At 37.0% G+C, this 15899-nt stretch overlaps 1 protein-coding gene across 1 annotated transcript in view; it reads right to left on the reverse strand.

Annotated features, from left to right (window-relative positions):
* Nucleotides 1–497: 497 nt before the first annotated feature.
* The window catches only part of GK5 (glycerol kinase 5), a gene marked incomplete at both ends in the record, with an annotated part of 69246 nt that continues 53844 nt past the window's right edge, over nucleotides 498–15899 (reverse strand). Inside the window, 5 exons of the mRNA XM_084232616.1 lie at nucleotides 498–643; nucleotides 5336–5469; nucleotides 6218–6277; nucleotides 7724–7827; nucleotides 11562–11656. Of these exons, the coding sequence (XP_084088742.1) occupies nucleotides 498–643; nucleotides 5336–5469; nucleotides 6218–6277; nucleotides 7724–7827; nucleotides 11562–11656 (539 nt within the window). The remainder of the gene's footprint in view (nucleotides 644–5335; nucleotides 5470–6217; nucleotides 6278–7723; nucleotides 7828–11561; nucleotides 11657–15899) is intronic.

Here is a 15899-nt window from a genome sequence, read left to right on the forward strand (position 1 = left end):
AAAATGTTAATGTTTTTAAATCCTACATTTCTTGTTATTCTTTCTTTTTAGCTCTATATACTTAAAATATCCCTCTTAATTATAAAAAAATTAATTAAAAGAATACTTTTCACTTATTTTTGGAGCAAAACATAAACGGTACTTGATCTAGAACTATTAACTCAGCAAATAATAATTATGTTTATAAATACCATTGACATAGTATAAAAAAGGAATGGGACCCATTAATTGTCAAAATATGGTTGTAAAAGGCTAATGTTCTTCTGAATTTTCTACAAAACAGAAGAAATAAAGTTCTGAGGTATTGCTGGCTTATAATCTTACCAAGATTTGGATTTAAAAAGTTCGTTTTTCCTTCAAATGAACCGTATTAGTCTTCAGGTTGCAAAGTTCTTTCAGATCTTCTCTCAGTCAGTATTATATTGGTTATCCCTGAGCTTTGTCTCATCTGCATGTCATATCAGTCAGATACGTATGGTTTCAGTGATTCCTTAGTGCTATGTCTTATACCAATTCATGGAACGTTTCACTGCTTTCACCCAGTTTTCCATACTAATTTCATATTCTTGCCATTTCTTTTGTGGCTTGAAAACAATTTCACTTTGCCTCAGTTTCTTTAGTTCCTCTTTGTCAGTCCAGAACCCTATAGGGAGAAAAATTATTATGAGATTTTAAGGCAAATAATGAATTAATGCATAAAGTTTACCCACAAACCTATATGAATTGATATAAAGGAAAACACTTATTTTAAAACATAATCCAAAATATTTTATTAGATTGATTATCCCTGGGAATAAGCACAATAGGCTTTTCAAATCTTTTAGGTTCTAACCATCAGGTTTAGTTTTATGTGGCAGGGTACCAATCAATTGCTTATCATTAAATTTCATGACTTACTATTAGTAAGAAGAAAAAAAAAGCAAGAAATTGTATAATTTCTTTTTATATAACTAATAAACCAAAGATAAATTAAAACTGTCAGGTATCTTCATATAAAAGGCAACTCCTCGGGATATGCACAAATTTCAAAGTTAGGAATGTAATAGCTTTTATTCAAATTATTGTATTTCATATAAATTATTTAAATTCTAGTTGAAGATACTATTGCAGTTTTTGCATATATTATTTTTTACAAAGAGGACAATCTGATTTACAATAAAAAGGAGCAAGGAAGCACACTGATAACTATGATCATAAGTAATCTAGAAAGGTAGAGATGTCTTGTTAAGAAATATAATACATCTCACCTACTCTGAAGTACTAATAAGTCAACAAGTTTTCATGAAGAACATTTTCTCTTACCAATAAAGTTTACATATAAAATATTTTCTTCTAGAAATTTTTGTCAGGTTACAATCTATTTTCAAAGTTAGGATTATAGGCTACTTATATTTAAAGAAATGAATTTATAGGAGTTTTATTTTTTATTTATTTTTTTGGAATTTTTTTTTTTAAAGAGGCATGTATTTTTATTTGTTTGTTTGTTTGTTTGTTTGTTTATACAAGCACTGGGTACAGTCAGAAGCGCGGGAGGGTGAGAAAATTCACCAGAGCCAGAGCGGAGAGCAGAGCAGGCAGAAGGACCGAAGTACACTGCTGAGGGGAGCAGTGGGCAGCAGGAGAGGTCTGCGCGCCATGTGGGACCCTCCTCTGGTGGCCGGGGAGCAGCCGGGGATCGAACCAGTGCTGCAGAGGCCGCGGGCAGCTTCGCAACCCAGCGCTCAACCGCTGCTCCACCAGGGAGGCCCATAGGAGTTTTAAAAGACTAAAAATAACTTTTATTCAGATATTAAAATTGAATAAATCTAGTCATAAAAAATAGGTTCTTAAAAATCCCTATTTCAGAATTTTTAATATTTATACTTTAAAGCATACATACTTTTATTTTTTCTTTTTATTTATATATTTTTTACATCATTGTTCATTTTTAAACAATGTTTGCTTCCCCCCCACCCCAGGTGTGGTCCCCATAAAATTTCCTTAACCAGTGCACCCATGCACCATCATCACAGTCCCCTGTGCCTCTCCCTCCCTCCCTCTGATCCTTCTTCCTCCTCCTCCCCTGCAGGATATCTTTGGTTTATAATTATCTGCTTGTTTTTGTTTTGTTTTGTTGTATTTTGTATTGTTATTATTTTTTTCTCCCGATGTCTTATTTGGTTCCCTTACATTCTTCCTATAAGTGAAATCATCTGACGTTTTTCTTTTTCCTTCTGGCTTATTTTACTGAGCATAATTCCTTCTAGTTCCATCCGTGTTGCTACAAATGGCATGAGTTCATCTTTTTTGATTACTGAATAGTATTCCATTGTGTGTATATATGTACCACATCTTCTTGATTCAGTCATCTATTTTTGGGCATTTGGGTTGTTTCCAGGTTTTACCTATTATAAATAGTGCTGCAATAAACACAGGGGTACAGGTATTCTTTTGAATCAATGTTTTTGTGTCCTTTGGGTAGTTATGACTCAGTCATTCTACTTTTTAGATATTTACCCAATAGAAATGAAAAAATATGTTCAGACAAAGATCAACAGGTGAACAAATAAATCATGGTATAGTTACACAATGAAATACTAAAACGTAGAGATGGACAAAGGCATATGAAAAAATGGTCATCATCACTTATCAGGGAAATGCAAATCAAAACTACGAGATACCACCTCACACCTATGAGAATGGCCAACATCAAACTCCAGAAATGAGTTGGTAAGGATGTGGAAAAAGAGGGAACCCTGGTATACTGCTGGTGGGAATATAGACTGGCCCAGTCACTATGGAAAGTAGTATAGCAGTTTCTTAAAATATTAAAACAAATCTACCACACAATTCAGCAATTCCACTTCTGGGTATCTACCAGGAATATAAAAACATTCATTCGAAGAGAGCTATGCACCCCTATGTTCATTGTAGCACTATTTACAATAGTCAAGACATAGAAGAACCTAAGTGCCCATGAACAGATGAGTGAATTAAGATGTGGTATATATATATATATATATATATATATATATAGCTGCATTCGCGCGTGCGCGCACACACACACACACACACACACTTATATACACATATATACAGTGCAATACTACTCAGCTATAAAAAAAAGATGAACTCTTGCCTTTTGTGACAATATGGATGTAACGGTGGTATTTATGCTAAGCAAAATAAGCCAGAATCACAAACATCAGATGATTTTACTCAAATATGGAGCATAGAGAATGAAATTAAAGAGTCAGACAAAACTAAACCAAAAACCAACTCTACAGTATGACTTGTAGAATTAAGACTACCGGGCATCCTGGTGGCGCAAGGGGTTAAGACACAACCTATGAAGCTTACCACAGCCACTACAGCACAAGTTCGATCCCCAGCCTGGGAGGTGACCCACATGGCGCAGCAGACCTCTCCTGTCTCTCCCGCTGCTCCCCTCAGCAGTGTACTTCAGTCAATCTGCCTGTTCTGTTCCCTGCTCTGTCTCTGGTAAATCCTCTCACTACCCCCTCCAAAAAAAAAAAAAAAAAAAAAAACCACTCTGGCCTGTACCCCGGTTCTTGTATGTATAAATAAATAAATCTTAAAAAAAAAAAGAATTAAGACTACACAGGAGTGTGGGAGATCAGTGGGGAGAGGAAGCACATAGACTCTAGTAGGCTGTGGGTGCCTGGGTGATGGGTGTGATATGGTAGCATAAAAGAGGTAGGATGCTACATTTCTGAATCAAATACAGTGTTGTAAACCAATGTCACCTTGATAAATGAAAATTAAAAATCCTCAAACTGCTTTTAGGAGTTAGTTAAGTATCTTTGTATAGAAAAAGTCTGAATTAAATACAGATATAATGATATAATAGAGCCGGTGTTACAAGTAAGAATAATTTATGTTTGTTAGTGTTTTAAATGTTCAAGAAAACAAGATATATTTAGTCTTACAGTGTGAAAAAGTATAGAAAGAATATGATTAACCTTATAAATAACATTAAAATGGTTATGAGAATTTAAGTTTAATTTATTCAACTTATAGGAGTTTTTTAAGAATTGGGATTTTCCTGAGTACAGTTCTATTGTTTGCTAAGTCAGGCATGTGAAAGCATTAAGAAGATCAACTATATTCAATTTGTAAGAGTTGAAACATACAAAGGAACTTAAATAAATCTGCAAGTGGGAATGATTAAAGGAAAGTTATTTTCTTCAAATTGAATTAATCAGTCAATTAATAAACAATTGAAATAAATTGTTTTAATTTTACTCAGTAGGAACAAGTTTAAATTGAAATAACCAAGGTTTCATGCTGTTTGGATTTTGCAACTTTGATATGCTAAATTTTATCCTAAATCGTTACTTATAAAATATCCTGTTTTACACAAACATTCCTCCTTTCCATATACATTGTTATTATTCTGTACACATAATTCTCACAAATTCAAATACTCTCTGTGTCTCAAGGCATCATCCAGTTTCCTAGGGAGCTCCCTAATTGGCCTCCCCAGTCTCATTCTTTACCCCTCCCAACTAATTCTTTCATTTAATTGCCTAAGTGATCTGTTCAAATGCAGATCTTTCCAAGTGCTTCCCTGCTTCAAATTCTTTGGGTGGCTCTCCAATGCCTTCAAGATCAAGTCTGAAGTCCTCTTTATGAGCAGTCCAACACAACTGGACTTCCAAGTACCTCTCCAGCCCACTTGTTCTCACCACATTAGCATTTGCTCTCACCATGTAAGCACCTATTATAGCAACATTTGCAAGATCTGCTTTCTCTATGGGACCACTGACTGCTAACGTCTTCAAAACTGAGCTATATGTTGCCTCCTCTAAAATGCCTACACCGCTTCCACAACACTATGTCTGCTAGGTGTATCACAGTAATTGGTTGCTTCTCTGACTGCTCCAGCACAGACTCCAACGGCAGGAACTGTCTCTAAAATTCTTTATTCTGAGCAGTGACTATCATGTAGCAATGTACTCAACAGATACTGTTCCATAAATAAGAGTACAATGGTCTCTAATGCCAAAGATAAAGCCTATATACTCAAAAAGTTTACCCACTGACTGTTCTTTATTAAACACAAAAACAGTTGTCAATTACCTGTCTTGTCTCATATTACTTCTGACTGAAGGAGTGAAGTGTGGATGGGAAAAGTGTGATCAGACCCACCACAGAGATCACAGGAGTATTGTGAGCTATACATACATATAGCTCACATACATATAGCTATATATACATATAGTGTTTATTAGACAGTAAGGTTCTACAGATTCTATTATTTTGCAACTTGGGAGGAAAAATGCTAAGAAATACTGTGCAAAAAAGTTCTAGTTTTTATAAAATCCACTCATACCAACAGCAAGGCCAGCTAGAGAAGCTGCACCTAGGCACGACATGTCAACATGGACTGGTCTGTCTATATTCTCATTAATCAGGTCCGAAGTCATCTGCATGATAAAACTGTTCTTACAAACTCCTCCATCTGCCCTGTGGGGATATAAGATGAGATAAATTAATGCAATAAAATCATAAAAACATTACTGACCCCTTTTAAATGGCCCACATATTTTTTTTAGATTCTTGTTTTTATTTTTAACTTTTTGTTTTTATTGATCTATTTTTTTAACTGACATAACATTGGTTTACAACGCTGTATGTGATTCAGAGGTATAGGATCACACCTCTTTAGATATATTCTACTATACCACACCCACCAGCATGATACCCATAGTCTTCCACCAGAGGGTTTAATGTTTTAACTCCAAGGTTTTCTCACTTAGCACTGATGTGAAGGTGGAGGACCTCACTAGGTATCTCTAAAACTTTCTTTTTTTTCTGCTATCCACTTTCCCATCTGCCCAGTTTGTCGTGGGACCAGTTCAAAGTAGGGCAAATGAAATAGGCCAACATAGAAATTCATTTGGATATTCCAGCAAAGAAAATTTGATGCTTCCACACCAAAATGATAGCCGTGTACCCCCAAAAAAGAAATTTTAAAGATTTCAATAATATACATATGGCTACTAAGATCCTCCCAAATTTCACATTGAATTAAATTTTCCATAAATCCAAATAAGTTTTCCTTTCCTTCTCAAATTCCTATGGCCAAGAATTTTGTCGCAAAGAAGCTAGGCATAACTTCTTTTTGAAATCCTAAATAAGCATAATGATGAAAGTACTAATAGCAACTACCACTTATTTCTAATTAAATCTATTAGAAACAGGGTTTACATACCGGATTTTTGTTACTGGAATATGGATCTCTTTCTGCATCACCTCATATAACTGTTTGTTTCTAGTTTAAAAAACAAAATAACAATGTAGAGGAAATTTGTATCTTAGAATTCTCTATTTTTTCTAATCTAGAAAATAAACACAGTGGTTTTCTGCACATGACATAAAATAGTCAAAAGAAAATATTAAGGACCTCCCTAGTGGTCTAGGGATTACGGCTCAGCATTATCACCACTACAGCTTGAGTTCAATGCCTGGCTAGGGAGCTAACTCACATGGCCTATCAGACCGTTCCTATCTGGCCCACTGCTCCCATTAGCAGTGTAAATCCACCTGTTCTGCTCTCCACTCTGTTTCTCTGGTGAATCCTCTCACCCCCTGCACCTCTGGCCTACACCCCAGTTCTTCTACACAAAAAAACCCCAAATAAATAAAATAATAAAACCAGCATATCTTTTTAAAAAATAGTTTAAAACTGTATAACGCTAACTATAGGTCAATATAAACAAGGTCATTAAGTAAACAAGGGGTTCAAAGCTTTACACTTTTCCCTTTGATACAAGAGAGCATAAATTTTTATTTTAGGAAATAAATTTAATCTACTACCATTCCTACAGATAAAATTTAGAGCACGAATTCAACAGATAGCTATTAAGATGATATACTATATTTATTATCTAACAGACTCCATCAAATAAAAAAATAATCATTTTATAATCACAGAAAAAAATTTTTTTTTAAATAGACTTTCCTCCTACAATGGCAGTGGCATCCCATCCCAGTAATATAGTATTTCTTTTTTTTTTTAAGATTTATTTATTTATTTATACAAGCACTGGGTACAGTCAGAAGTGTGTGAGGGTGAGAGGACTCACCAGAGCCAGAGCGGGGGAGCAGAACAGACGGACTGACAAAATACACTGCTGAGGGGGAGTAGTGGGCGGCAGGAAAGGTCTGCACACGATGTGGGACCCTCGCCCAGTGGCTGGGGATTGAACCGGCGCTGCAGAGGCTGCGGGCAGCTTTGCAGCCCAGTGCTCAACCACTGCACCACCGGGGAGGCCCTATAATCACAGAAAATCTTGAACATTACAAGTATTCCACATTCATGACAGTGACATTCTTAATAAGCTACTCTTGCCCAGAAAAAGAAGACTGTTATGGAACATGAGGAATAACTTCAATGATTTAATCTTTTGATATAACAAACATTATTAGTTAGAATTTTTCATGAATAAGGATCAAAAACCTTTGTAGGTCTAAAGTTTTAATCTGGCATACTTAAGAAACTGGATATTAAAAAAAAAATCAATTTTCAAATATCAAATCTAAATGGTACTGATCTTAAATATAAAAAGGTAAATTATCAAGAAGAACAGATTATATCATATATAGTATAAGTTGACTAAAGGTATAAATGTCAGTTAAAATTAAGAAACTTCTAGTTCATAGGAATTAACAGAAGGAAATGGTAATCCAGTTTGAGGAAGAGGGCAGGTTTTAGTACCTGAAAGCTATTGATTCCAATATTGCTCGTACAAGATGGTATTTATTGGTTGAAGGCTTCAAACCCATAAAAGAGGCACATGCACAGGGGTCATTCAATGGAGCCTAAAGTAAGAGATAGTAAGAATATGTTACCATTGTTCTATATTATATGCACTGGCTTGAAGACATATTATACAATGAAAAGATAGCCATGTTAGAAAAAAAGAATGTTTAGTTATTTTTTTTAAAGATTTTTCTTTATTTATGCATACAAGAACTGAGGTGTAGGTCAGAGGTGCAGGGGGTAAGAGGATTCACTAGAGACAGTGGGGAGCAGAACAGGCAGATCTACTGAAATACACTGCTGAGGGGAGCAGCAGGTGAGACAGGAGAGGTCTGATGCACCATTTGGGTCACCTCCCTGGCCGGGGATTGAACTCATGCTGCAGTGGCTGTGGATAGCTTGATAGTGTTGAGACTTTAACCTCCACGCCACGAGGGAGGCCCCATATTTCATTTTAAATAAAATGGTAGTTCCAAAATTATGTTAAATATTAGGATAAATTTTTAAAAGGGACCTTAGCAAGGTTGTGTTACAGATATTGGACTTTGAACTTCTGGTTGAGCTCATACCAAGAAATGGAACTGAAGAAGAGATTATTAAATATCCAGATTTACAAATGAGGAAAATGAAAGGTAGCCCTAGTATTTCCCCCTTTTTTCCTAACTAAAAGGACTTTACACTAAAATTGATTACTATGTAGAGTGTTTTTTTGAGGACACAAGTGAGACGATTAAAAAAATGAAATGGGAAATATGTGTTTCAGTGTCATAATTCACACTCAGTATGTTAGACATTCAAAATAAATATTTCTATTTCTTAGTTGAATGGTTTTGTTGTCTAATATCAGATATGACCCAAGAGAAAAACCTTCAAAAGAGCCAAAATCTTGAGCTGGAATTATGTATTCATGCAATGCAGTTTTTATACATCTTTTCATTCTCAGAAATGCAAGACAATTCTGGCACATGAAGATGAAAACCCTGCCAAAGCTAGTAGCCTGGCCAAGAAATAGAACAGTTTCAACATACCAGCATAAGATCACAACAAAGGCACACTAGTGCTATTGGGAAATGCGGGTCTCTAGAAAAAGTATCTTCAAGCTTGAGGGTCTTGAAACATCTGTTTATCTGGAAAACCTACCACCTGTTCTCCTATTTAATTCTACTCTGCCCTCCAAATCTTGGCTCAGATTTTTTGGAAAACTTCTGACCCCACAGATAGATCAGGTTCCCGCTCATGTTTTCATGGCCCACCATAACTTCCCCTTATTTCATGTGGTTATAACACATATATTTGTACAGTTGTTTATTCAAACGCTACCTTCCCTGCTACACTATGTGTCGCAGGTGGAAACTTTTCTGATGTGTCTCCAGGGCTTGGAACTACATCTGGCCCCACAGGGATCAATACCCATTTGTTGAGGCAAAGAACAAACAATACTTTTCCTAATTACCTAACTGAAGCGATTCTACATTACCTTTTATCTTTAAAAGGTATGCAGCTACCGTTAACACTTCCTTTCTCCCATGTTCACTTAGTTCCTTATCAAACTTACACTGTTTCTCCCTTCACCTGTCCACAGCTCAGACAACCTAATCACTCTCAAAACTAGAGACGGCTATCTAAATTCCTGCTATGAGTAAGATCATCTGATATTTTTCTTTTTCTTTCTGGCTTATTTTGCTGAGCATGATCCGATCTCACTCATAGCAGGAATTTAGAAAACCTAAATAAGGGATCAAGAAAAAGACTAATTATAAGAAAGTAAAAATCAAAATCAACAAGCAACTATAAACCACAGACACACTACGGCGGTGGGAGGGAGAAAGGGATTAGGGTCAAAATAAGGGGGGTGGGAATTGTATGGGGACTATAACTAATATGAAAATGCATACATTTTGCAAAAATGAAAAATGATGTAAAAAAATGTATATTAAAAAAAAACAACAAAAACTAGAGATGGCATTCATAGTACTTGCTGGCCACATCCTCCACTAAGGAAACTGCTTGAATTCACAGGCCCTATTGTCTAAAGCAGTCAACTTCCACGCCCTGGTCCCACTGCTTCTCAAAACATAGGAAGAGACTAACGCAAAGTCTATTCAAGCTTGAAAAGATAAGGTGATCCAAGTTGATTCCTTCTCCTGCAAAATATGAACACTGAGAAAAAGACAAACAGGAATGAATAAGGGGGTAAAAGTAGAAGGATACACAAGGTAGGAGAAGATTTATGTGTATTTACAAGTTGTGAAGGAGCAGAAAGCACAAGGAAAATAATGACAAGCAAAGTTATGAGGAATCAAAAATATGGAGCAATGTCAATAATAAAATAAAAAAAGCAGACCTATGGAGAAAAGCAGGAATCAGAACATTTGAGAAAAGGTAGGAGAACTACAGGGACTACACCAGAGAGGAGAAATCAAATGCTATCCAAAAATTAATTAATTAATTAATTTTAAAAAAGAAAAGCAGTTAGCTACCAACTCCTTTTTATTTCCAGTTCTCAGGATATGTGAACATCTGGCTATCTCAGGGATGACCTACACAAACCTGTTCCTTGCAAATTTAAGACCGCTAACTGGAACATGACTCTTATCTTCTAAAGATTGACACTTGTCACCATCTTGTCCATCCTACCACTGCCATCACCACAGTTACTGTAACATGAAGTAGGCAACCATTGACCCTCACCTTCAATAACTATCATAAATATTCTACTTTTGTGTGCTGGATTCAAACCACAATCCCAACAGAGCAAAGTCACAACGGCTGCACCAATTAATACCATTCCCAGTGTATGGCCCCCGAGCTCCACCTCACCCTTCCTGCCATTCCCTGAAGTGGCTGTCCCAGTCATTCCCACTCTCCTCAAAGTTCTTTTATTGCCACTTTCTCAGCAGACTGCTCTGAGAAACTGAAATTATTAGGAGCCTTTAATATTCTGCCTCCATCCTCTATGGCTGTAACAGTATTCTAAAATCAAAGGTAATGTCACAGATACTTAACCCTTTCTTCCATCTATTCCCCAATCCCTCATTTTTTTTTAGTTTTTGATACTGGCACCTTGTAGGTGATCTCCCTCCCCATCATTTTCCAAACAACATGGTATCAACACACTACTATTGTTTGCATTAACTTTCAGTTTCCAGTTAAGAGTTTCACTTTACATTGGGAATATTTGGCTTGCAGAGGCTCTCCACTCCTCCCAAACCCAACATATTATCAAGGTGCAGTCATGACAGGAAGGGATACTTTGTGATCAACATGAAATTAGAAACCACTGGTGTGATTGTTTTGTCTAATGTTTTGGACTTTAGCATGTGGTTTACATATAGTTTATATTATTTTCATAGGAACATGATTTGATGGAGACATTAAAGACAGAATTGCCATGATAAAGTCACTACTAAGTTTTGCAGCACACTTTTCAAAAAGGGAAAAATCCATAGTAACCTAAGTAAAGCCTACCTTTGCTGACGATGACTATTCCTCTAACCTTCCTTCAAAAACCTCAAATATTCTGCTCTCTGTCCTATTATGGATGTTAATTAGTTGCCTCACATTATCCTGAAGAGGAAGAGGATGAAGTTCTAAGCAGAAGTCATTTGAATATGCTCTGCTTTCTCATGGAATTCACTCTATCAAAGCAGTTTCTCAGTCCAAGAATACTTAATAGCTTAGTTCCACTAAGTAGCAAATTTTTAGTTAAGGGAGAAGTAGAGAGATAATGTTGGGTATGGGTATGAGAAGAGATAAGTTTGTAATTGTCAGTAGCTTTTTAAAAACATAATACCTGCAATCCACTGAAAGATGGAACAAAATAAACTCCTTCAGAATCTTCCAAACTTTTAGCCATTTTTTCAGTCTCAGCAGCATCTGTGAAAAGATCTGCAAAAGCAAAACACATAAACATACCCTAAAAAAATGAAGGGTGTGGGGAGGAACAAACAGAATTATTTTATAAGGCTAATATTTCCCTGCATGCACTTTTTTATGAACATGAAAGGTTGCTCACTTGAAAGGGCCAACACAAAGGCCGATCCATTCTAGTACTAATTGGGTACTGCATAGGTTTCTAAGCTCATGAAAGGAACAGAGGAGACAGAACCTCTTATCTCTGTATGTAGCAGGCCTTTTTCCTTACAGATGAAAAGTCTTTGGGTGTATGCAGACTTTACTCTGTCTCTCCCAGTGAATGCAACTAAGAATTCTTGATGGAATGCACAAGAAAACTATCTGCTGACTGAGAAGAATAAGCTAACAGACTACCAGAAAAACTAAGTACCACCAAACTGGTAGTGAGTTTCCTATTTTTAACTTTTTTTGACATCTCTTGACCTAAACTCAAGAACAGCCTGAAACTTGGATCAGTACATGAGGTGCAAATATAAAGAAAAAGCTTCTAAATAATGCCCTTATTTCTGGTCTGAGGAGCTGGGGTAACTACAGGAGGGAGCACATGGAAATAACAATGCTATTTTTTTGTTTATAAACTTTTTCATTATACCTGAGTAAGAGGCAAAAAAACCCACATTTAAATTGAGGAGACAGAGGAATTAGAACAGTTTCAGGGATCTGTGGAACAATAAGAAAAGATCTAACGTTTCTGTAATCAGAGCCCTAGATGAGGAGGACAGAGAATATACTGCAGAAAAAACAATTTGGGAAAAGAAATGACTGTAAATGTACCACAGTGGATGAAAGATATAAATTCTAAAAATTTAAAAAGCAGCAAAACTTGTACAGGAAAAACAAGAAGAAATTCATGCCCAGATGCATCATAATAAAGCTAAAAGAAAGCTAAAAATTAAAGGCAACAAAAAAGTCTTAAAACCAATCAGACTGCATATTAGGGAACAGACACTTTAAGTGACTATGAAGTTTCTTATTAAAACTGAAGTCTAAAGGCAATGGAAGGGCCTCCCCTGGTGACGCAGGTGGTTGAGTGCAGCGCTGTGAAGCAGTCCGCAGCCTCTGTAGCTCCGGTTTGAGCCCGGTCACCGGCGAGGGTCCCACCTGGCCCGCAGACCTCTCCTGCCATGACCACTGCTCCCCTCAGCAGTGTACTTCGTCATTCTGCCTGTTCTGTTCCCCGCTCTGGCTCTGGTGAATTCTCTCACCCTCCCGTGCTTCTGATTGTACCCAGTGCTTGTATAAATAAATAAATAAATCTTTAAAAAAAAAAAGAAAAGAAAACCCAGTTAAAAATATAGAAAGAAGATATATAGATGGGAAGAAAGTATATGAAAAGATGTTTGATACCATTTGTCATTAGGAAAATGTAAATTAAATATACAATGAGGTAACACTATAGGAAAGTTTAAACTTAAAAAAAAAATGATAATACCAAGCACTACAGAAACATTGTCATACACTTTACTGTTGAGAATGTAAAATGGTATGGCCACTCTAGAAAAACTGGGCAGATTTCTAGATTTTTTCCCAAAGATAAATACATACTTACTTGTGTGTGTTTTTTATAACACACTTAACATTGTGTTTCTCTGAGTCAATAATTCTACTCTAAGGAATTTACTCTATAAGAATTAAATCTTACAGGGTCACACAAAAACCTAGTCTTTTTTTTTTCTCATGCATTTTCTTTTTTTTTTTTAAAGATTTATTTATTTGTTTGTTTATTTGTTTATACATACAAGCACTGGGTACAGTCAGAAGCGCGGGAGGGTGAGAGAATTCACCAGAGCGGGAAGCAGAGCAGGCAGAAGGACCGAAGTACACTGCTGAGGGGAGCAGCGGGCGGCAGTAGAGGTCTGCGCACCATGTGGGACCCTCCTCCGGTGGCCGGGGACCAGCCGGGGATCGAACCGGCACTGCAGAGGCTGCGGGCAGCTTCGCAACCCAGCGCTCAACCACTGCGCTACTGGGGAGGCCCCAAAAACCTAGTCTTAATGCTTTATTAAACATTATGAATGGTCGCAATGCTTTATTCACAATCACCAAAAACTGGAGTCAACAGCCCACATGTCCTTCAGTGGGGGAAAGGATGAACAAACTATGATACATATATACATATGAGGTAAAATAAACTGCTGAGCAATAAAATGGAATGAACTATTGATAAATATAAAAACATGTATAAATTTCAAAGGCATTATGCTCAGAAAAAGAGTTTCTCCATTAGTTACATAATTTCATTTCTATGGATTTAGAATCTATATGTTTAATGGAGTGCAATATCCACTGACATGGTTCCATTTATATCAGAAATATTTATTTCATTACTTTTTAACATTTATTTAGTTTTGCATAAAAGAACTAGAGTGTAGGGTGTGAGATGATTCCCAGACAGAGTGGGGCACAGAACATGTGGATTTACTGAAATACACTGCTAAGGGGAGCAGCGGGTGAGACGAGAGAGGTCTGCTGTGCCAAGTGGGTTAGCTCCCTGGCAGAGGATCGAACTCAGGATGTAGTACTGGTAACGCTGAGACTTAACCCCTAGGCCACCAGGGAGGTCCTATATGAAAAACATTTACAAGATATTATAAATGGAATATTTTACAATGTTTCATATTGTGGAAAAAGTCAAAAGTTTGTTAATACATAAGGCTTCTACTTCAACTCATCCAATCAGAACATTTGCTTATAAAAGATGTTATAAGGATAAGGTCTATGGGAAAAGAATGTTATACATTTCTAGGGTGAATATAAAATGGCACAATTCCTATGGAGAAGACTTTGGCAATATCAAACAAAACTACAACACATTAACCTATGATACAGCAATCCCACTTGTGGGAATTTATTCTTTTTTGTTTTTGTTTTTGTTTTTTTAATAGAGGCATGTTTTTATTTATTTATTTATTTGTTTTGTTGTTTTTTATACATGCACTGGGTACAGTCAGAAGCGTGGGAGGGTGAGAGAATTCACCAGAGCCAGAGCGGGGAGCAGAGCAGGCAGAAGGACCGAAGTACACTGCTGAGGGGAGCAGCGGGCGGCAGGAGAGGTCTGCGCGCCATGTGGGACCCTCCTCCGGTGGCCGGGGAGCAGCCGGGGATGGAACCGGCGCCGCGGAGGCCGCGGGCAGCTTCGCAACCCAGCGCTCAACCGCTGCGCCACCGGGGAGGCCAGGGAATTTATTCTTAAAACAACTATGCAACAATATTGCAGCATTATTTGTACTTGCACTTGTAAAACACTGGAAAGCTACTTAAATGCCCAATATAGGATATTACATGGCTAAACTACATACACATAATGAAGTAGTATGCAGCTGTGAGAACGGAAGAGTTCTACAAAAGAAAGAATGGAAAATAAAAAAGCATACCTATATCTTCATTTTTGCAAAAAGAAATAGGAATGATAAAACAAAAACTAATGAAGTTATTATTTATAAAAGGTAGGGAGACAGGATGAAAGGGATAGGAAGGGAGTCACCTTCTCTGATCATACCACCTTTTATGGTTTTGACTTTGGGCATCATTTGTCCAGAGCCATCCGGAGCATGCGCCGTGTTGCGTATGCGTGCCATGAGTTAAGTTTCGCTTTACCATTTTGCTTTCAGAGAACCACAGGTTTTTCCTGTAAATCACATGAGACTGGGAGGCACAGGGGGAGGAGCTACCAGGATATAAGAGGAGAACGCGGGAGAGAGGAGGGAGAAGAAAAGAGATTTAAGAGGAGAACCACGAGAGAGGAGAGTGCTGCGAGAGGAGCAGAGAGAAGGCCAGGGAAGTAAGAGAGACATGGAAAACAAAGACATGGAAAAGTAAGAGAAGGAAAAGGAAAAATAAAGAAGCATGCGCTTGCGTCAAGTTCTCTCAAGCCCCTCATTTCATCCTCAGCCCTTCTCTTTTCGTGCCTATGAATCCCGCAGGTTGGGACAATCATTAAAATTTGGGACTCATTAAAAATTATAAAATAGTATTTTTCAAAAGGATGTAGGGGGGGATCAGAAACTAAATGATAACATAAAAGAATGAAATCAATTCTAATTTCAAATTAATAAAATCATTGAAGGGAGATGAACTAATTCAAGTAACTTTTTCCCAAAGATTTATTTATCTATGTATACAAGAACTAAGGTGTAGGCCAGAGGCGGGAAGAGGAGGTGAGAGGATTCACCAGAGACAGAGAGTGGAACAAAACAGGCAGAGCTACTGAAATACA

This window comes from Talpa europaea, assembly GCF_964194135.1.
Source record: "Talpa europaea genome assembly, chromosome: 4".
In the NCBI taxonomy this organism is placed as follows: domain Eukaryota; kingdom Metazoa; phylum Chordata; class Mammalia; order Eulipotyphla; family Talpidae; genus Talpa; species Talpa europaea.